The sequence below is a fragment of the Denticeps clupeoides genome, chromosome 12 (genome assembly GCF_900700375.1).
Source record: "Denticeps clupeoides chromosome 12, fDenClu1.1, whole genome shotgun sequence".
Classification (NCBI taxonomy): domain Eukaryota; kingdom Metazoa; phylum Chordata; class Actinopteri; order Clupeiformes; family Denticipitidae; genus Denticeps; species Denticeps clupeoides.
Window position 1 is genome coordinate 15,282,566 of NC_041718.1, and position 20,979 is coordinate 15,303,544.

The window sequence follows — 20,979 nt, forward strand, 5'->3', positions numbered from 1 at the left end:
TTTACATTTGTGCAAAACATGCGTAATTATAAGCAGGACCTGGTCCCAGTGATCTGGGCAGACATTGGAGTAACAGTGTCGGTCTACCTTAAATAAGTCTGCGGAGCAGCCGGCAGAGGGCGCCACTCGCTCACGCTGGACAGCGAGCGAGTTCTTCCTCAAGTGCTGCGTACCATTTAATACGAGTCGTTTAGTATTGAATAAGATTCACGGTTCAAGATTGGTATTGTCAGTACAACAGTATACACAGTATACCGTGTATTGAAATAATGTTTCACACAGACCCCCCCCCCCATAGTGCAATCATAAAAGGAAAATATATACAGTACAGGTCAAATGTTTGGATACACCTTCTCATTAAATGTGTTTTCTTTATTTTCATGACCATTTACATTAGTAGATTCTTACTGAAGGCATCAAAACTATGAACGAACACATGTGGAAATGTGTACTTAACAAAAGTGGAGACCTGGCCTCCACAGTCACCGGACCTGAACCCAATCCAGATGGTTTGGGGTGAGCTGGACCGCAGAGTGAAGGCAAAGGGGCCAACAAGTGCTAAACACCTCTGGGAACTCCTTCAAGACTGTTGGAAAACCATTTCAGGTGACGACCTCTTGAAGCTCATCGAGAGAATGCCAAGAGTGTTCAAAGCAGTAATCAGAGCAAAGAAACTAGAATATAAAACATGTTTTCAGTTATTTCACCTTTTTTTGTTAAGTACATAACTCCACATGTGTTCATTCATAGTTTTGATGCCTTCAATGAGAATTTACCAGTTTAAGTGGTCATGAAAATAAAGAAAACACAGTGAATGAGAAGGTGTGTCCAAACTTTTGGCTTTACTGTATGTATATACACACTAAAATATACTGTACTAACTAAAGCTTAAATCATGTACATGTTTCTCTACAGGAGAAAAGTAGAACGTTTCTGGACATAAACAGGACATAACTGGACAACACGTGAGTTGGAAATTTTAGATATTTCATACAGGACACACAAGACAAGACAAACATGTGACTCACGTTCTGAAATACAGAAGAAATGTCAGGACGTGTTACGGGGGAATTATGAAATCTTGCTTTAATGAAGTTTACCACACACTTCACACACGTCTCCACCATTACCAAAATTTACATCCATATTTTACACAATTCAGTTCTAATTTGACAATGTTTCATGTTTTATTGGGCTATGAAATCAACTTTAACGAATACAACGCCTAACAATACAGCAAAGTAAACGCAACACGTAGCGTTTGTGCCCTCGAGTGTTGTGACGTCATCACACCGCGCAGGCGCATAAAACCCCTCCCGCCGCCGCGGACCTCCAGTTCGCCCTCTGCGTAGGACAACCGCGCCGGCCTCGGCCTCGGCCTCCGTCTCCGCGCTACCCGGATTTTTTTCTTTTTTAAAAAACAATCATATATCTGGTTTTTACATCACACCGAGGAAGAGACGCTTCTAATAATTCCGAGGTGAGTCGAACTGCCAGAGACGTGACAGCCTTCTGGCCCTTCCGTCCAGTCGCGTAGTTAATAGAACGCGCACTCGTATGTTCCCGGTTGCTGTTAATCTCGATCGTTTTTTAATACATATTCCACGCGAATGTTAATAATCCCTTTGCGCCGGGTGGTCTTCGCCGCCCGTACGCGTTGTGATGCCGGTATAGCGAGCGATAGGCCCGAACGTACGTGTCATGGCCATGTTAAAACTCTCCGTTTTACAAAAACTGTCATCTTTATCCCCAGTTAACGCACGTCGTGCTGCCAGGTTTTAATTCAATGTTCTGATTAAAATGTTTTAACCGTGGTAGTAGGGTGGGGTGGGTGTAACCGTGGGTGGTAGTAGCCTAGTGGGTAACACACTCGCCTATGAACCAGAAGACCTGGGTTCGAATCCCACTTACTACCATTGTGTCCCTGAGCAAGACACTTAACCCTAAAAAATTGCTCCAGGGAGACTGTCCCTGTAATACTGATTGTAAGTCGCTCTGGATAAGGGCGTCTGATAAATGCTGCAAATGTAAATGTAAAATGTAAATGTAACCGTGGAGAGTCAAATCTGAGAGTTCCTTCCCAAGATGAAGAAACCTAAATTCTTCTAATACCTGTGACCTAAAGCACTTCCTCTCTTAAGTATATTCTCCTGTTATTATTATTCAATGTAAGTGAATGTATCATAAAATTGTAACTCAAATAAAATGTCCAGAAAGTGAAGGTCAGTAAGTCAATAACACCACAATAAGGGAATAATAACAATTCTAAAACAAAATAAGCTTTTTTCTTTATTATAGTGTGTCGCTGGTTTGATTAATTTGCATGACCAGCTGAACTGTATCAAAACAAACCTTAAGAGAACTTGTGGGTCGAAGTGGCTTGAAACATTAACCAGTAATACCAGCGAAAAATGTAAAACCCCATGAAACTGGTCAAACTTGCTGGGCGGGACTGGTTAACCTGTATGACCAGAACCAATTGGTTTTAGCTGGTCTGGAAACCAAATGGTTTAAACAGCTGGTCAACTGGCTCAACCATATTGATAAATGGTCGTGCTGGCATTTTCAGCAGGGATAATTCAATTGGTGTGAAAAATACCTTTTTTTTTTTTTGTAATTCTTTTTCCTTTTCTGACTTCTCCAGGCTTGGACAATCAACAATGGACGCCATAATTCGTTGCCCATTCCTGTCGCGGGTTCCCCAGACCTTTTTTCAGCAGGCCCGGAAGTCCATGGTTGCCTACGCTGTGAAATGCCCAGTGATGATGGACTTGGCCTCAAAGCCCCTCGTCCGAGCTGTCTGCTCCTCATCCTCCGATTTCCAGCAGACAAAGACCACCACCCCAACCAATGATGGTGAGCTGTCATTTGTGAGTCTTTTTGCCTGAAGGCCACGTCATCAGGAATCTAAAATGGTCTCCATCATGTAGGCCCCAAGGAGGCGCCTGTATTGCCTGCTGGCCACCATAAACCTGCCCCAGGCCAGGCATCGGCGGCTTCCAAATGCCCATTTTTGGCAGCGGAGATGAGCCAGAACAGCAGCGTGGTGTGCCAGGCAAGCATGGAGCTTCAAGAAGACGTGTCTGAGGTTCGAACACTTCGCAAAGGTAATTCAAAAGCCTTAGCTGTCGTCTTTCCATTACCTAGCAATACAACTAACATGTTAATGTGTGTGTGTGTGTGTGTGTATATATATTTATTTGATTTATTTATTTTCAGATGTTTCTCCATCTGAGCTGAATCCATTGGTGAAGGACACTAAGGATGCTGGAGGCCTGATGAGAAGGCTCTTGAAGCAGCGCCCTACCAAGGTCTCCCATCTCCTCCAGGAGAACATGCCCAAAAGTGTGTTTTTTTTTTTTCTCTCTACTTTTGCATAATTCATAAATGGCAACCACTATAAGCAATGCTTCATTTTAAAATGACACATCCTTTGTGCAGCCATCTCCAACTTTGGCTATGATGAGTTCTTTGAGAAGAAAATTGAGGCCAAGAAGAACGACCACACGTACCGTGTGTTCAAAACCGTGAACCGGCGTGCCACGGAGTTCCCAATGGCGGATGACTATACTGAGTCTCTCAGTTACAAGCGAAACGTGTCCGTCTGGTGCAGCAATGACTACCTAGGCATGAGTCGACACCCAAGGGTTGTCCAGTCCATCATGTAAGCTTTGTAACACAGTCCTAAGCAATCTTTTTATATTTGATCCCATAACCTGAGCTCTGACAAATATACATATTGTATTTCAAATCCTGTTTTTAGGGATACTTTACGAAATCATGGTTCTGGGGCTGGAGGGACACGGAACATATCCGGCACGAGCAAGTTCCACGTGGATCTGGAACACGAGCTGGCTGACCTGCATGGGAAGGATGCGGCCTTGCTGTTTACTTCTTGCTTCGTGGCCAATGACTCCACCCTCTTCACGTTGGCCAAGATGTTGCCTGGTATTTAATATTTTTAAAAATCCGTACTAAACTAGCTGACGTATTTCTAGTGTGTTCCTTTTCTAAATATGCTGCTTTATTTTTTTGTCAGGCTGCGAGATCTACTCTGATGCTGGGAATCATGCTTCAATGATTCAGGGCATCAAGAACAGTGGTGCTAAGAAGTTCATCTTCCGCCACAATGATGTTGAGCATTTGCGTGAGATGTTGAAGAAATCGGACCCTTCCACACCAAAGATCGTGGCTTTTGAGACTGTCCACTCAATGGATGGTGAGTAGGGGACCCGATATCCCAGTTTGGCCTTAATATCTCGAACTCCAGCTTTTTACAGTAGAAAACACCTTTGAAATATATGTTCTGCTAATTTTGTTCCCCCTAAGGTGCCGTGTGTCCTCTCGAGGAGATGTGTGATGTTGCACACGAGTATGGTGCCATCACCTTTGTAGATGAGGTGCACGCAGTCGGCCTGTATGGAGCCCATGGAGGAGGCATTGGCGATCGAGACGGAGTCATGCACAAGATGGACATAATCTCTGGAACCCTGGGTGGGTTGGGTTTTTTTATTTTTTTTAACATGTTTTTTATATAATGTGCACATGTGTCTCCACATGTAGGGCAGAGCCTCTTGCTGTCCGCGTTTGGTGGTACGTGCGTTACGTGACCAGGAGGCCACGAGGAATGGCAGTAAATTCTGTAATTGAAAGCCCCCGGGCATTGACAACCACTGGGGTTTCCACCTGTTGCCTGGGAACGTGGCCCTCTGTTTTGCACTTATTGAATTCCCCTCCATGCCTCTGGCAAGTCCAGCACCTGATAATGTGAGCTGGCTCTCCTCCTGCCAAGCGCTTGTCAAGATGACCTGTCGAGGCCTTCAGGTGCCTCATAATGGCTTTTTCTTGGTATTTAATTTTTTTTTGTTTTTTTGCTTCGCATTGGGGTCTGTTAAAGACTGGGCTGTATTTGAGTAGAACCTGATAACAGGCAGTCCTTCACCATTATTCCTCTGACCCAGATACAGAACAAAGGAGCCATTTGTGCCTTTCTTTGTAAAAATGGGGAGCGAGAGGCAAGCCAACATGTTCTGTTATCTACAGCTCCAGTTACCTAGATTCACTGATGCTCATAATGAAATATTGTTTGTTCTCTTGCCTCCTCCTCCTTCCAGGTAAGGCGTTTGGTTGCGTGGGAGGCTACATCGCCAGCACTCGCACTCTGGTGGACACCGTGCGTTCCTACGCTGCCGGCTTCATCTTCACCACCTCGCTGCCACCGATGCTGCTGGCCGGGGCCCGCCAGTCCATCCAGATCCTGAAGAGCGAGGAGGGCCGCATGCTTCGTCGGAAGCACCAGCGCAACGTGAAACTCCTCAGGCAAATGCTCATGGACTCAGGCCTGCCCGTGGTCCATTGCCCCAGTCACATCATTCCAGTCAGGGTACGAGCCAGACTTTCATTTTAAATGTTTGCCCAGCATGACTACTAACTGGTCACCAAATGCAACTTTGTGTTGAAGCAGTATTTTGGTAATATGATTTAGACTTGTATTATACCACAAAGCTCGTAGTATACTACTACTATTACTACTACTACAGTGGTAGCACCCACTGTCAAGGTGCCACTGAGGTCATCTTGAACAAGGTACCATCCCCATACACTGCTCCCTGGGCGCCTTTCATGGCTGCCCACTGCTCACAGTCAGTGATTGGTCAAATGCAGAGGACTCATTGTGCTGAGTGCTGTGTACCACATATGGCAAATAATCACTTTCATTTAGCGGTTGACTGTTCAAGACATTGAATGGTATTTCTGAGACCCCAATTAGCAGGATTTTGAGTCTCTGTTCAAATGATCATTCGCATAATTTTTTTTTCTTATTGGTCCCCTAATGCTATATCTGAAGCCTATTTCCGAAATTCAGCCGTGGTGCGGAATTACAGACACTTATCCTGTCCCACAGTGAGATTTCCCCAGGATGCACCATTTCAGTGTCTGTAGCTTTAAATGCTAATGAGGAGGAGAGCAGCCTGTAGAATTGAGTGGACATTCACGGCAATGACGTCATCAACACCAACCACAATGTTTGCCACATACATGGAAGTCGCGTCTGCGTTTTTCCAGAACAAATTTAACTAACCTGCTGGTTCTTCAGAGAATCACATACATTTATACATTTTTGCTCATTTTTACAACCAATCACCGAGCAACTGAAATCCTTTGGAAGCCATGACTCAGTGGAGATTATGTTTCAGGAGTGGGGTGGGGGAAAAGCATGAGAAAGCGGAGGTAACCTTTCCTCTTATTATAAGGGGACAAATTCCAGATTCGGCCGTCTGAGCTGCCGCTCTCTGAAGGGCGAAGCAAAATAGCCAAAGCACGCTTTATACCTATCGCCATTTCTAGCCTCTACTTGACTAAAAACAGGCTAGAGAATGATAAATAGTTGCACAAAGTGAAAATTTCATGACCGGGGACCTTTAACCCTTAATCAGCAGACATTGCAGACATTACTGCAAAGGTTTTATTTATGTATTTGTTTATTTGAAACAGGTCTCTAATGCAGAAAAGAACACCGAGGTCTGCGACATCATGATGAGTCGCTACAACATCTATGTCCAAGCCATCAACTACCCCACCGTTGCTCGTGGTGACGAGCTTCTGCGCATCGCCCCAACGCCACACCACACCCCTCAGATGATGGAGTACTTTGTCGGTGAGCAAACGAACCCGAGGCACGGTTATTAGCCTTTCCCATGACAAATTCAACCGGAGTTCTAAACTGGAGTTTCTCCCTTTATTTTACAGAAAAGCTGCTAAATGCATGGAAGGAAGTGGGTTTAGAGCTGAAGCCCCACTCCTCTGCTGAGTGCAGCTTCTGCCAGCAGCCGTTGCACTTCGAGCTGATGAGCGACAGGGAGAAATCCTATTTCAGCGGATTGAGCCACCCTCTATCAGCCTGCGGCTAACACTACCGCAAGCCCACGACCATTCCTCACTGTCATAGATTGTAATGTCTTTTTAAAGAATATATGTATTTAACACCCCTGTATCGGCTCTAAATGCTATATGGAACACGTAAATATACACAGAGGAAAAACTTTACCCGTGTGTCTATTTTTATTATTGTTATTTTTTTCATACTTTTCTTAAGGATTGCCTTTCAGTTATGGAGCTGCATGACACAAAATGATCAAAGTTTTAGTTCAAATTAATTTCTTTGCCTGGTATGATCCACATTCATGCTGATAATTCATTGTATGATATTCATCTCAGCGGCTTGATTACACCACCTTCCCCTTTACGATCCCTTTCATTTCTGGGGAAAAAAACATGCAGAATTGTAATGAATGTAAATAGTTAGTTTTTTTGTTTTTTTTTGGTTATTTTTCCTGTCAAATCAAAGGAAGAAATGTCTGGAACGTACGAGAAGACTGCAAGTCCCCAGGGTGAACTGTGTTGTTGTTGTTAGAAAGGTGTCAAAGGAATAATGTCCAGCTTTGTTGCCATGTGTTGAGGGGTTTATAGGGACTCTGGGGGCCGAAGGCGAAAGGGATGCACCATCATACACCCCTCCCTCCACCTAATATTGCGTCTGTCCCTCTTTTGCTGCCAAAAACACCTGGCCTGTCAAGGCGTGGACTTCACTAGAGCTCTGAAAGGAACCTAGCCAGTGTTGTGATATTTGTGGGATTCTGGGTTTTCTCCATGGCTTGTACAAGCCTGACTTGACACAGATAACTTTAGATGAACACACAGATAGACTTGAAGGGAGTGGCACGAGGTGGGAAATGTCTGGAGAGGTTAAAGGTCAGTTAGACCTGAGTAGTGGCAGAGAGCCAGAGATTAGTCTTATTGGAAAGGGATCGATTTATGCTTACTCTGTGGTCTCTGATGCTGGTAATGAATTGAGCAGTACCTGACTGTAGACTATTTATCAGACTGCTGCAGCAAAGGACATGAGTTTTCATTACAGTCACTGAGATCACACATTTAAACTCAGGAGCAACACCCACACATAAGATCTCATGCACAGCTTCTCAAATGAGATAAACACAGAGGGGTCGAAGGGCAACCGAGGCCCAATGTTATCTTGGAGGGCAAGCTTAAGTTTATGATAGTTTGTGACGTTTCAGGGTGTGCCGCGGGGTGAGGCGATTTATGATTGGGATCACTGCATCACACAGTCTCCCTTAGGATTTGCAAATATTCATCTGATACACATATAATGAGTACTAAATAGATATAGATAGATATTTTTGTCTCTTTAAGTGTCTCTTTAAGTCATTGAAATGTATTATGAACTTTAAACACACAGACACACTCAGATGGGATGGGGCCTTACATAAAATCTAGGAGGACTATAAATCTTATATGAGCATATAACATGTTTGATTAAGTCTTACATTTAGCGGAGCATAGGTAAACACACACACTCACACGGGGCCCGGGGAACCGCCTTATCCCGGCCTTGCTTAGATTTTGACTGTGACCATAAATTTTAAGACGAGTGTGAGGTGCATTTTAAGTAGAATAAGATTTGCAAATGTAATCTGAAGCAGTGAAAAAGGCTAAAACACACACACACATTTCGACTTAGCAGCCATACATGTGTCTCCCACATGGGCGCAGATGGGTTGATGGCGAAAGAACACTGTATGAAAAAGAAGCCTCGATGTGGATCTGTTGACTGGCTTGCGGCAAAGTCCCCCAGCAGAACTTTTCAGTCCTATAAGTTGATGTAAGGTGGTGCCTCCATGGACCAATTTTTTTCCCAGAGCATCCCATAGGCGTTAGATTGAATTGCCTTCTGGGGAATTTGGCCAAAGCATTGCTTTGCCTTTAGAGCTTGTATTCTTCCCATAATGCATCCCTGTGCCAAGGATCACAAGGCAAGCTATGCATTCAAGCAGAATGAAGAAAACATTATTCATCTGACCAGGCCACCTTCTTTTATTATTTTACTTCAACAAGGTACCTTTGGTGGTGGACATGGTTTAGCACCGACACCCTGACTGGTCTGCAGCTACACAGACCCAAACCCAACAAACTATGATGCTTGCGTGTCCTGACACCTTTCTATCAGAAGAAGCATGAACTTTTCCAGCTATTTGAGATAACACACTTGCCTATGAACCAGAAGACCCAGGTTCAAACCCCACTTACTACCATTGTGTCCCTGAGCAAGACACTTAACCATAAGTTGCTCCAGGCAGGGGGACTGTCCCTGTAACTACTGATTGTAAGTCGCTCTGGATAAGGCCGTCTGATAAATGCCGTAAATGTACATTTCTTGCCTTGGATTTTTAAAATTGCTTCATCTTAGTCTGCATAACTGCCACAGAGTAGGTGTGTCCAAACTTTTGACTGGTACTGTATTTATTTCTTGCCTTTTTGCTGAGCTTGAACTTGTAGAGGTGGTAGACTTACTACAGTCCTGAACAAGATGTACATGATAAGTCAAGGACAGAATGCACAAAAACATTGTAAACATAATAAAATGTGTCTCCTCCCATCACATGCAATCATGCTGAACATCTATGCCTGTGCCAGAACTCCAGCAATTCAAGGCAGCTGTGGAACAGGTTTATGCTGGGGGTAAAAAAACAGTTGTTCGTGTTGTACTTGGTATATTGAATGAATGAATGAGACGGTACTGGACTGTACCTGATGCAAATTTTTTATTGAATTGAAATCAGTACAGCATCAATCCTTTAGCCCCACCCATTTCTTATATAAAAGAGGAAGTACCCTTTTATCATGATCATCAATGCATAACAGTCTTTATTTCACTTTATGTGTAACGAAAGCCCCAAGGAAGGAGGTGAGGAACCCGAGTGCAGGTAACATGTGGGACAAAGGACACCCGCAACACCTGCTAGTGGGGATGGTGAACAGGCGTAGTGTGTTGGAAAGGTGTGGTCTGTAATGGTCTCCATACTAGTACACTGGTGATGGTGATCTGAAAAGAGTGGGTGTCTGAGGTTAACCAGCAGGACTGGTGGTAGGCGGTACAACATATTGAGGGATAAGAACCATATGGGTCTAACTTTTTTTAATAGGGGAGCATATTTCATATTTTGTTATAACTATATATAATCTATAGAAACCGAATGAGAATTGCTGGTGTCTTCCTCTTGTAAGTCGCTTTGGATAAAAGTGTCTGCTAAGTAAAGTAAAGTAAAGTAAATAACTTTATGTTCAGATTTCATTTAAATGTTTAAATGTTTTTGTATTTTACTTTTTTCTAGTATTTTTCTACATACATGTCTGCACTGAAGGAGTTGCTTTTAATCTCATTGTACATGTGTATAGTGACAATAAACAAATGGATTACAATACACACAGTGCACAATATTTTACTTGTTATTCAAAAATATATATTTATTCATAAAATTTCTTTAACACCCCAAAAAATCACTTAGGAAGTAGGATTTTTTTAGACAATTCTAATGTTTTGAGGTGTACTAGTAATTAGTTGGAGGAACATGTGTCCTATTTACGCTGCTTCTCATTGTAAAAGTCTGCACAGACTTTCACAATTTCCTCCATTCACTGCTGGGAAATCGTAATAGCCCTCACAGATAGCCCCATTTGATTGCCTGACATACTAACCCACATGATGGGAATGAGACATGGTCAGCATAACAGGCCAGATGGCCCACATGTCACCTGTTTTCTTTTGTCATGGTGCAGTATTGATGACAGTACTAATAAAGTACACGACACTAATCGCTCTGTCTTATTTAGACAATGTAATGAAAAACAGACCCTTCCATGTGTATTTGACTCATGATGATGACCTATTTCGGGAAAAAAGATTAAATATAGGACATCGTGTAAGAGTTGCCAATGGTGTAATTGCTGTAGTCAGCCTTGATTTTATTTCTTCAGTGTTTCCTTGAGGCTTTGACATAAAGCAGAAGGTCCTGTAATAACACTAGCATACCTTGACTTTCTGGACAACTGGGAAAATGAGCAAGGTCAACACCCCCCAAAGTCCTCCAGACTTGTCCTCCTCCTCTCAGATGCAGAACATTTCAGTACTTAGAAAAAACGTCTGTTGATTTCCTCTTGCCTGCTGCTTTGTTGCCTCATGTGTGAAATTTCAACGGATTGCTAAAGTAAGGAACTTTGCAGCAAGGTTTGATAGTCATGTCTCAGTCACCCCAGAAGTCAGGTGGTCTCCAGATAAATGACAGCCGCATAGCAATAACATTTACGCAACGTCTGTGGAGCCAGAAGTAATATTATTAGGCCTTGTTTTTGAATGTCTTGTTTGGACAGTGAGAATCGGGAATCAGAAACCAGGAACTGAATCTAGTAATACAGTTCACCCACCTTACCCACAACGGCTACTAAATCCTCAGTGGGACTCGTGGTCAGTGGGTGTAATCTTCCCGGATGGGTGTCACACATCCTTTTTGCCATGGAAATGACGTGGTTCCCCCATGAGAAAGGTGGTCTGGTAGAATTGAAGGGAGATTTTTTCCTCCTGACAAAAGGGATTTTGCTCTCGTGGACATACTAGTTTTAAGAATCTAAACTTCATCAAGACCTAGGTCCAGAGAACATTGGACCAATGCCTACCTAGTTAATTACTGGCAGGAATTTCAGCCAGCCTCCAATGGTCGACACGGAAAGTCTCAAATACCAGCGCAGGCTGTTCTGTTGGTGACCGAGAGCCACAAATCATCAGGAACCTTTTTATTTTCTCTGCTTCCCTGTCTGGTTGTCCTCGGGGGCCCTGGTGTGCTATGCAATCATGTGAAGCATCCTTGACCCCACAAAGTCCTTCACAAGAAAATACGTGATTCGTGTCACGGAACGACTTAGTCACTCTGGTGTAGCACATCAGCATTGCCTAAATTTATATTTAAAGTTGTGTTTATTATTCTATTGAGCAATAAATTGTCCAAAACTGTGACAGGACATTATGTCACACATGAGTGTTTTCCACAAATGATTACAATTTCAGTTCCAATAAAACATTTTAAAAATGCTCTTACAACCCTTTACTGACAACTTCCTCCCAGATCACATGGGGTAATGGTGCATGAGGTAAACCTGTTTACACGGCAAATGATGTTAGCAGAGAAATTACAGCATAAGCTTCCCAACCTCTTTCCAAAAGGGGATTTTCACGAGATGAAAGATGAAAATCTCCCGGGAGAACCACTGTGGCTGGAGCAACAAAGGCTCTTTGTTCTGGACAATTGTTGCTATTGTGAGGAGAAGGACATCTGCGTGCCTTTCGACTCACCTGTCAGTATTTTTAAGCTACAAAAAAATGAAGCGAATTAGCGTTTCAACAGGTTAATGAAAGAATAAAGCCATGCATCATTTCACATGTGTACATTATGTAACTCTTTGTTTGCAAATGTATTGTTTTGTCCATTTCTTTCTTTCTTTCTTTCTTTCACCTCATGATAGAACTCTTCATGGCCAGAAAGGGCATGGAGGAAAGATCAGAAAAAAAAAGAAAGAACGATTATGGTTGAAAGGCACTTGAAGTGTTGGGGGGACGCTGAAGAGACTCTTGACCATACGTGCAGCTCGCTCTGACTTAGACAGGACAGGGTCGGCCAGCTGCACGCTGAACTCAAATGACCTGGCTTAAAGTGGCAACGTGACTTGGCTGTTCCCCAGGATAACGTCATTAACCTGGACACATTCACACGAAAGACTGTTGCTGTGTGAAGGAAATTGCTGGATGAAGAAGTAACTGGAATAAAGAATAGGTCTTAAGTGCTCATGTCTGAAATGTTCATTTATTAAAAAAATATTTTCTGGCAGTGTACAGGTACTGTGTGTACAGGATTTGTATTTGTGCCTGGGTGTATCCTTTACTCTAATGTCATTCGGGAGGTTCAAGTTGAAGCCAACAACGTAGCCATTATAATATGCAATGGCGCAACATGGTTGAAACTTCATATATTTATTCTTTTCTTCCTCTGTAGTCATTACCGGTTATGGATTCAATGGCCAGTTAAGCACAAGGGATGTTCTTTAGTTGAGATGTTCTTCAGAATCGTTTTACTGTGCCACTCGGGTCCTTTCAATCTTTGATACTCCCACTGCTGAGTGTGACTTTTTGTGCAAAGTGAACAGCAGGTTTCCTGGGCTGGTTAATCTCACTCGACTCTGATGTCCGAAGCCACGCCAAGATCAGTGAGAGCATTGTACAAAACCAAGGGGTTCCTCTGATGGAATCAACAGAGACCTTTGTAAACAGAGATTAGTCACGTAACTGGCAGGAAGCATGTGGGAATGATGACTTCCTTCAAAGAAACCATATAAAAGCATGTCTAGCGAGTTTTGTTCGAACCTCTTTAATGAGGACTACCTATACGTAACAGGAAGAAAACCCCGAAAAGGTTCTTTTGTTTTCACACATCTGTCTGCTTGTGGCAACAGTGTAATAACTAAATACAGTATGAAATGTGTCCTGTGAGCAGGAATCATATGAGGACGTCTAAAGAGGAATAAGCTCCACCACACTAATGTAAAAATCTGCATTTTAATAGTTTAATTCAGTATTTTACCTTTATTAGAACAGCAGTGGTAGTGACAGTTCCTGTAGTAGTAGAGATAATGAAAATGGAATTAATGCGAGTAATGAATTAAAATTTGAATAAGCATATGCTGTGCACTCCCACAACACTTCAATTTCAAAATGAATTCGTGAAATGAATGTTCCTAAGTTCACAAATAGACTTCCATGAACATGTCACTACAAATGACAAGATGTCTGAATGTTCTTGTGAGTCACTGAGCTTGAGGAAGCTCATTGTTTGGATGTAATGGCATGTTAGGATAGATAAGTGCATGCAAACCTGCAATTGCGGCGGAAAAAACCCTGTGTGGAATGCGGCAGTCAGGTGGCTACACGACTGGCAGTGTGGTAACATTCTTGTGTGATCTGAGCGCATACGTTTAAGTGGATACTCCGTTAGCGGTCTGATGATCATTAACAGACGTAGTTCAGCTGTTGATTGCGACATGCCGTATGTTATGCAATACTCATGTGCATCATATGACATCAGGAATACCATGTGTATTGATATGCTGTTACTATACTAATTGCTAAATTCCCTCAGTATAACTCTGTGTTTGCTTTCTGCAGTGATGAGTGTGTAGGCCACACTGTACAAAGGCAAGAACTTGCAATCAGAAGCACATAAGTCAACAGATGGAGTAAAGGAGTTTAGTAGCTACTTTCCCTAATAGGATAAAGGGGGCTCTGTGAATTTGGTGCATTCAGAGTGTTTCTGTTTGAACTGCAGTTATAAAATACCTATTAACCAAGATATTTCCTTTGGTAATAACAAAGAACAATCCACCCCTGGCCACAGATGTGAAGCAAGCCACATTAGCAGCCATCATATCATTTAATCTTTGCTTTAAGATGCAATTCGTGTTGAGGAAAAACATATCTAGAAACGTAACTTCCCAGAGGAACCTTCCAGAGGGATTAATAAAGTTCTCCCTACTTACCTACCTATCATTGTCTTGCATTTGAACCTCTGGTTTGCTGACTGGCGATGACTGTCACAGAATCCAGAGGTCAAAATCCATGGCCCTGAATTCAAAGCATATCAAAGGTCCCTGATTACTTCTTTTTTTCTCTTAGTATTTAGTTTTTGATATGTCATCTAGACATTAAGCCTCAGCTAAAGCATGTTAATATTTTGGACTATTTTATATGTATAAAATATAAATTGTTTTATGTCTATGTATAGTTGGCTCAACCTTTACATTTTTTTTTCATTGCCATAATATAAATACACCACATAAACCAAAGAAATATAATGCTGTCAGTATCATTATGTTAAATAAAAAAACATATTCACCCACAAGCAAAAATTAGACAGCTTAGTTTAGAAGAGCAAACTAATGATGGAATGATAAGACTACTGGAATGATAAGAAACGCATTAAACAAACAACATCTATGGCTTTTTTTTTTCAGTGAATCAGTTCCTTGAAATTAGTTAATCAACAGCAAATAAGCTGCTGCTTCCAAGCAGTGATAGGTTAGTATGTTAGAGTTCCTTGACCATGGCAATCTAAAGTTCATTTTAATAATACTATATTGTTTCACATAAAATTGTAATGATTATTATCCTGAAAAAGGTCATTCTGACACTGACCAATTCTGTAATGCATTCTGCTCACAGCATTTCATTTATAGCAATTAGAACATTATAGCACTTCAGGACAGCTTGCATTAATGTATTAAAATGGGTGGGAGGGTCAGTGAGTGCCGTGTGCTTGAAATTCAGCTGATCTTTAGACAAAAGCTGTAATCTATTTTCAGCTCTGTTTTTGGAGCAAACCCCAGAGAGCAGTACAATAGGCATGTCTGCACATGACAGAGGCTTCCACTGCTCAGCATCATGCAGTGACAGGAAGGGTGGAACATTAGCACTGTTTGTGATGTGTTCATGTCTTCCATTTTGCTTTTTTTTTTCTAGTACAAAATGTTTCCTGGCTTGATAATGTCATATTTTAATAATCATACTTTCACTATTTTTGTGTGTGTTTTTTAAGAAATTCATAATATAATATATGTTTCATAGTATAATGTGGTTTGGGGTTATATATTTTGCTTTAGGATCATAACTGCCTTAGCTGGCAGGTTAGCTCTTGGAACTACCCCCTTGTTGACTTTGGTGGTTTACTAATCCATTCATACCCACAAGGCCATATGCCTCAAATCTTCTGAAAGGGACTTTAGGCCACATGTAGGGATTCAGAGTGATCTGTGTGGGAGGAATCGGGGACAGGATTAAGTTGACCCATGTAACCCACTCTCGGTTGACAGTTCAAAGGTCACCTTAATGACATGTGGTGTGAAACCCCATAGTCATGGAGGTGTTCCCATCGCTTTACGACTGTAACACAACGGCTTTTATTGGCTTTTGGCCAATAATGGGAAAGGTAAATAGTGACTTGGAATGGAGAATTCCAAGCAACTTCAGTCATTCTTTGGTTCCACTGGTGGGGACTTTAAATACCAACGGAGGCTAAATAAATATTCAAGGCATGTTCAGTACCATGGTTAACATGAAAAAAATGTTCAAATATTGAACAGAACGATATTGCTGAGGACCTTATCTAGTGTCAGTGCAAACCTGGAAATAAATATTTTTCATGAATAGATTTGTTAGAAGGTAGAAACTAGTTAGAGTCAAACAAGTAAATCTGATTTGTCCATTTTTGGTTTATTGAAAAGAGATATAAGGATGCAATATGGTAAAGGTAAACTGTAAATTATTCTTATCAAGCAGACATTTTTATACTTAAAGTGCTTTTGTGGTTAAAATACATTTAATATACATCAGCCCTATTATTTAAGAACATTTTAATAGTGCTTTGAGTGACATTTGAGTCGCTTAAAACGAGCACAACACGCATTATATTAATAATCAAATAAAATATAATAAAACTTTTGTGCATTTACTCGGACGAATAATTTCAGGAGAGGTCTTGCAGACTGCCACGGCGATGAACTTTGACTCGGCTCCACGAACTAGTGGACGCTGCCCCCGAACCGAACCCCAATATCGTGTGCATGGCGCCATCCAACGGCAACCAGGCAATAACGCACGTGCCACAATTTATGAACACGCCAAACTTTTTTTTAATAAAAAACCCAGACTTTTCGTCCAGCGCCGCGTGGCGGCGTGCGGCCTAAAAGCGACGACTCGAGAAACCCGCCGCCGCGGCGCGGTCCCTTTAAGACGCGTGACGTCACGGCGGGCGGCGGGCGCGGCGCGTAAACCGAAGCGGCGTTCTGTTGTGTCGTTGTCGCAGCCCCGGCCCGTCGGCCCGTCGGACGATGTTGCCTCGGTCCGGATTCGTTTTAGGCGTCGGCCGCGATTAAGTCGATGCTCTGGAAACGGTTTGCTCGGCCGTCAGCATTTTGCTGCTGACATTCTGACCGCGCGGCGCTTGCGAATAACCTGTTCCTGTTGCCGGAAGGCGCTTTTTTTATTTGTTTTTTTTTTTTTTTTATCTGTGGTTGTCGTAGATTTCTTGTGTGAAATAGTTGAAATGGCCACCGTTCTGGTAAGTTGTGAGTTCTCGTAGACAAGGCTATCTGGTAACCTGTGAGTAGGGTTACTGCACAGTGAAATATGTATACAGTACAGGCCAAATTGGTAGATTCTCACTGAAGGAGTCAAAAACTATGAACGAACACATGTGGAGTTATGTACTTAACAAAAAGTGGAGACCTGGCCTCCACAGTCACCGGACCTGGTTCATAGGCGAGTGTGTTACCCACTACGCTACTACCACCCATAACCAGTACATAACTCCACATGTGTTCATTCATAGTTTTGATGCCTTCAGTGAGAATCTACCAACGTAAATGGTCATGAAAATACAGAAAACACATTGAATGAGAAGGTGTGTGCAAACATTTGGCCTGTACTGTGTATATGAGGACATCACGTCATATTGTCGGCACTGGGCGTCACGTCAGTACCACGGTATGTTTGGTTGTCGTTTCAGGATGATCCGACCTTAGAAAGGCACTTTAAAGGCCACCGGGATACCGTAACCAGCATCGACTTCAACTGCAACATGAAGCAAATAGGTGACAAGTACTGCTAATTGTACACTGCCGTTCAAAAGTTTAGAAATGTCCCTTTTGTCCCTAGGGGCAGTGGTGGCCTAGCGGTTAAGGAAGCGGCCCCGTAATCAGAAGGTTGCCGGTTCGAATCCCGATCTGCCAAGGTGCCACTGAGGTGCCACTGAGCAAAAGCACCGTCCCCACACACTGCTCCCCGGGCGCCTGTCATGGCTGCCCACTGCTCACCCAGGGTGATTGGTTAAATGCAAAGGACAAATTTCACTGTGCGCACCGTGTGCTGTGCTGCTGTGTATCACAAGTGACAATCACTTCGCTTTCAATTTTAAAAAGGCCTCATGTGGGTGATATTGCCAGTCTAGACATTTTTCAGTATCTGAAAACATATGAATTATTTTAGTACATCAACAGATGTACGTTTGACTATTTCAAACTCTTTTTCAGATTTTCAGTTTGATGTATTTGATGTTTTAACTTTTGTCATGGAAAATCAAGAAATTTTTTTTTTGAATGGTAGTGAATTTGAAGTGTGGAGAGTGACTTTTGGTCAGTCCAGATTTATTAATATTAAACATGCCTAAATGCCTGTTCTAGCCACTGGTTCAATGGACTCCTGTCTGATGATCTGGAACATGAAGCTTCAGATGAGGGCGTATAGATTTGTGGGACACAAAGATGCTGTGACGTCGGTGCAGTTCTCACCCTCAGGGCATCTGGTGGCTTCTGCTTCCAGAGATAAGACTGTCCGGCTTTGGGTGCCAAGTGTGTAAGTTACATCAGCCGGACACAAACACACGCTCAAACTTATTTAATGTTTAACATCTAAGATTCATATCGGGTAACTGTCAAATCAACCATTGTATTGCTGCTCAAAGAATAGGGAAACAGAGTCTTTCTTTAAGAACATTTTGCCATAAACAATTTAGGTAAATCAATATTTGATCAATGTTTGACGGACTAGGTTCTTATCACATTAACAAAATTGTTTTATGTAGTTGCTGTGTTATGTGCCTGCACTGCAAGAGCCATGTGTGTTCACCAGATGGCAGTATTACTATGTGTATTAATCATTAATATGTACATAGTTGTTAGTCTGAAATGTAGCTCTTGTTCACCAATTTATCATAAGAATTTCTTTTAGGATGTTTGCTGGTCAAAGCTATTATATATATTAAAAAAAGTAAATATGTCTTGGTTAGCCGCACAGTCTATGTGAAGCATGGAGCACTGAAAAGGCAAACATCGGTGTAAGGAATGGTAGCAATGTCTAGTCTGAATAATTAATTGGCTCGGTTAAGAATGCTTATCCCTCAATGTAGTGCCTTGTAGAAGAATATGTGTATTTCGGAGCATCGTGGCACATTTATATCTGCTCGGGAATTTAACACCATCACTGGGTATGGGATTCAGCCCAGCTGTCATAGTGCAACTTGTAAAACAGTAGCAGACAATTCAAGGCAGCCACGCAACAGGCTGAGCGGTAAAGCTGAGAAAGGTGCCAATCCCAGCCACATTTAAACCAAAGCGATTGTATGAAATTTCAATGATTTTGAATAATACTTTGAATAATACTTTAGGGATTTGTTTCTTACAGTACATTTCATTCATCAGACTTTCATAACAACAGCAGGAGACAAAGACTGCAATTTACTGCAATTGTGGCATTCGTGGAGTTATTCATGGGAATTTGATTTTGCCACTAGTTTCTGCGGCTGCGGCCAAATGCTCATGATTGCGAGATGGGATGGAAGTTGAGGATTCCTAGCTGACCCGCAGCTCGATAGCAGACGTTATTTCTCAGTCGCATGAGTCATTGGTTGACCTGTTTCCCGGTTTTAGGGATTCACTTCTCCTTTCTTCAGTTGTTGGGATGTGCTTCTCCTTTCAGCAGAATGCTGTGAGCGTTGTGAGTCATGTACTGTATTATTTGAAGCTTTGCTAAAGTGGCCGCACACAACTTGTGTTTAATAACCATGTTAGGGGATTTCCATGAGGTCATGTCAGCCATGTGCTGCTCTAAACTGGATTGTTTTTGATTGCATTAGTTGTTTTTAATGCTTCTGTCTGAATCTCAGGAAGGGGGAGTCCACGGTGTTCAGAGCCCACACTGGAACTGTCCGCAGTGTGAACTTCTCAAGTGATGGCCAGTCACTGGTCACCGCCTCCGATGATAAGACCATCAAAGTCTGGACTGTCCATCGACAAAAATTCCTCTTTTCCCTCAGTCAGCACATCAACTGGGTGCGCTGTGCAAAGTATGTCATAGGAAATTTCAAAGTCCATGTTCTCAGCTCAAATACCTTTATTATTACATATTAATACTGTATATATTGTAGCTTTTCCATTTTACACATTTAACAAATACATGTCTAACGGATACAGTGCATAGTTTAAGAAGACCATGACCTTGAATCAGTTATCCCAAACCCTGAAGAAGGTCATCTTGCAAATTGACTGACCTTAAACTCCAAGCTGCTTCCACAAATTAATAGTATTGGGTAGGCGTACTAATGCAGTGCATTCAACGTTTTTACTCTCAAAACGGCTTCCATTTGTGTCTCACAAATATGTTTGTGCTGAGTTTTCAACATACATGAAAAAAGACTGCCACACACACATTTACTGTTTATGCCACACCTTTACATTTACAGCATCATGTACAGCATTATTTGTTGATGTAAAGCAAAAGGTTGCATTTTTTACATTTGAATTTATATCTTGATTCACCTATGCTTGCGTTTTTAAGGTTTTCTCCCGATGGGATGCTAATAGTATCAGCTAGTGATGACAAAACCGTAAAAATGTGGGACAAGACCAGTCGAGAATGCATCCACTCTTTCTATGAGCATGCAGGGTAAGATATATATATATATATATAAAATATGTGAATTAAAAAAAATAAAATATGTGAATTTTTATGAAATGCTACCACATTTCCATGCATCTCTCTTGTTATTTTATTTAATGAAAGTATTAATGATTTTAATTTAAGACGAAAGCTTTGTTTTTTTAAATAATATTTATTATTTTTTGTCATCTAGTTATGCAAACTACGTTGACTTCCATCCCAGTGGTACCTGCATTGCAGCGGCTAGCACTGACAACACTGTTAAAGTGTGGGATATCCGCACACATAAGCTACTGCAGCACTATGAAGGTTAGTTGCTCTGCACCCTCTTTGTAAAGTGCAATAATAATTTTGTTTTTTATATATGCATCCATTATGTTAAGCATATCTGAGAAAGAAATTGCTGGTCTAGACTTTCTTCAGATTTTTACACTATTTTTTGTTCATCTGTTGTTGCATGTTGTAAACGCTAAAGAAAGCCACATAATCATCCTTGAGTAGTCTTGGTACTACTTACCCAACTCATGTCAAGAACTGCAGAGTAATAATCCTTGCTGGAACAGAATATGGCCAATTCATAATGATTCCTT

At 41.8% G+C, this 20,979-nt stretch overlaps 2 protein-coding genes across 3 annotated transcripts in view; both read left to right on the forward strand.

Moving 5' to 3' along the window:
• The first annotated feature begins 1,312 nt into the window (after positions 1–1,312).
• On the forward strand, positions 1,313–7,047 carry alas1 (aminolevulinate, delta-, synthase 1). The gene is made up of 11 exons (XM_028998436.1): positions 1,313–1,480; positions 2,645–2,856; positions 2,931–3,107; positions 3,220–3,345; positions 3,442–3,664; positions 3,764–3,948; positions 4,040–4,219; positions 4,330–4,494; positions 5,115–5,383; positions 6,496–6,658; positions 6,751–7,047. Exons 2-11 carry the CDS (start codon positions 2,661–2,663, stop codon positions 6,909–6,911), a joined length of 1,845 nt encoding a protein of 614 aa, XP_028854269.1. The 5' UTR covers positions 1,313–1,480; positions 2,645–2,660; the 3' UTR covers positions 6,912–7,047.
• Positions 7,048–16,727: 9,680 nt separating this feature from the next.
• Positions 16,728–20,979, forward strand: part of poc1a (POC1 centriolar protein A) — a 34,145-nt gene continuing 29,893 nt past the window's right edge. For both annotated transcript variants that reach the window (XM_028999422.1, XM_028999424.1), the window contains exons 1-6: positions 16,728–17,015; positions 17,463–17,547; positions 18,136–18,307; positions 19,617–19,796; positions 20,288–20,395; positions 20,583–20,698. In XM_028999422.1, the coding sequence (XP_028855255.1) occupies positions 17,001–17,015; positions 17,463–17,547; positions 18,136–18,307; positions 19,617–19,796; positions 20,288–20,395; positions 20,583–20,698 (676 nt within the window). In that variant the 5' untranslated portion in view covers positions 16,728–17,000. The remainder of the gene's footprint in view (positions 17,016–17,462; positions 17,548–18,135; positions 18,308–19,616; positions 19,797–20,287; positions 20,396–20,582; positions 20,699–20,979) is intronic.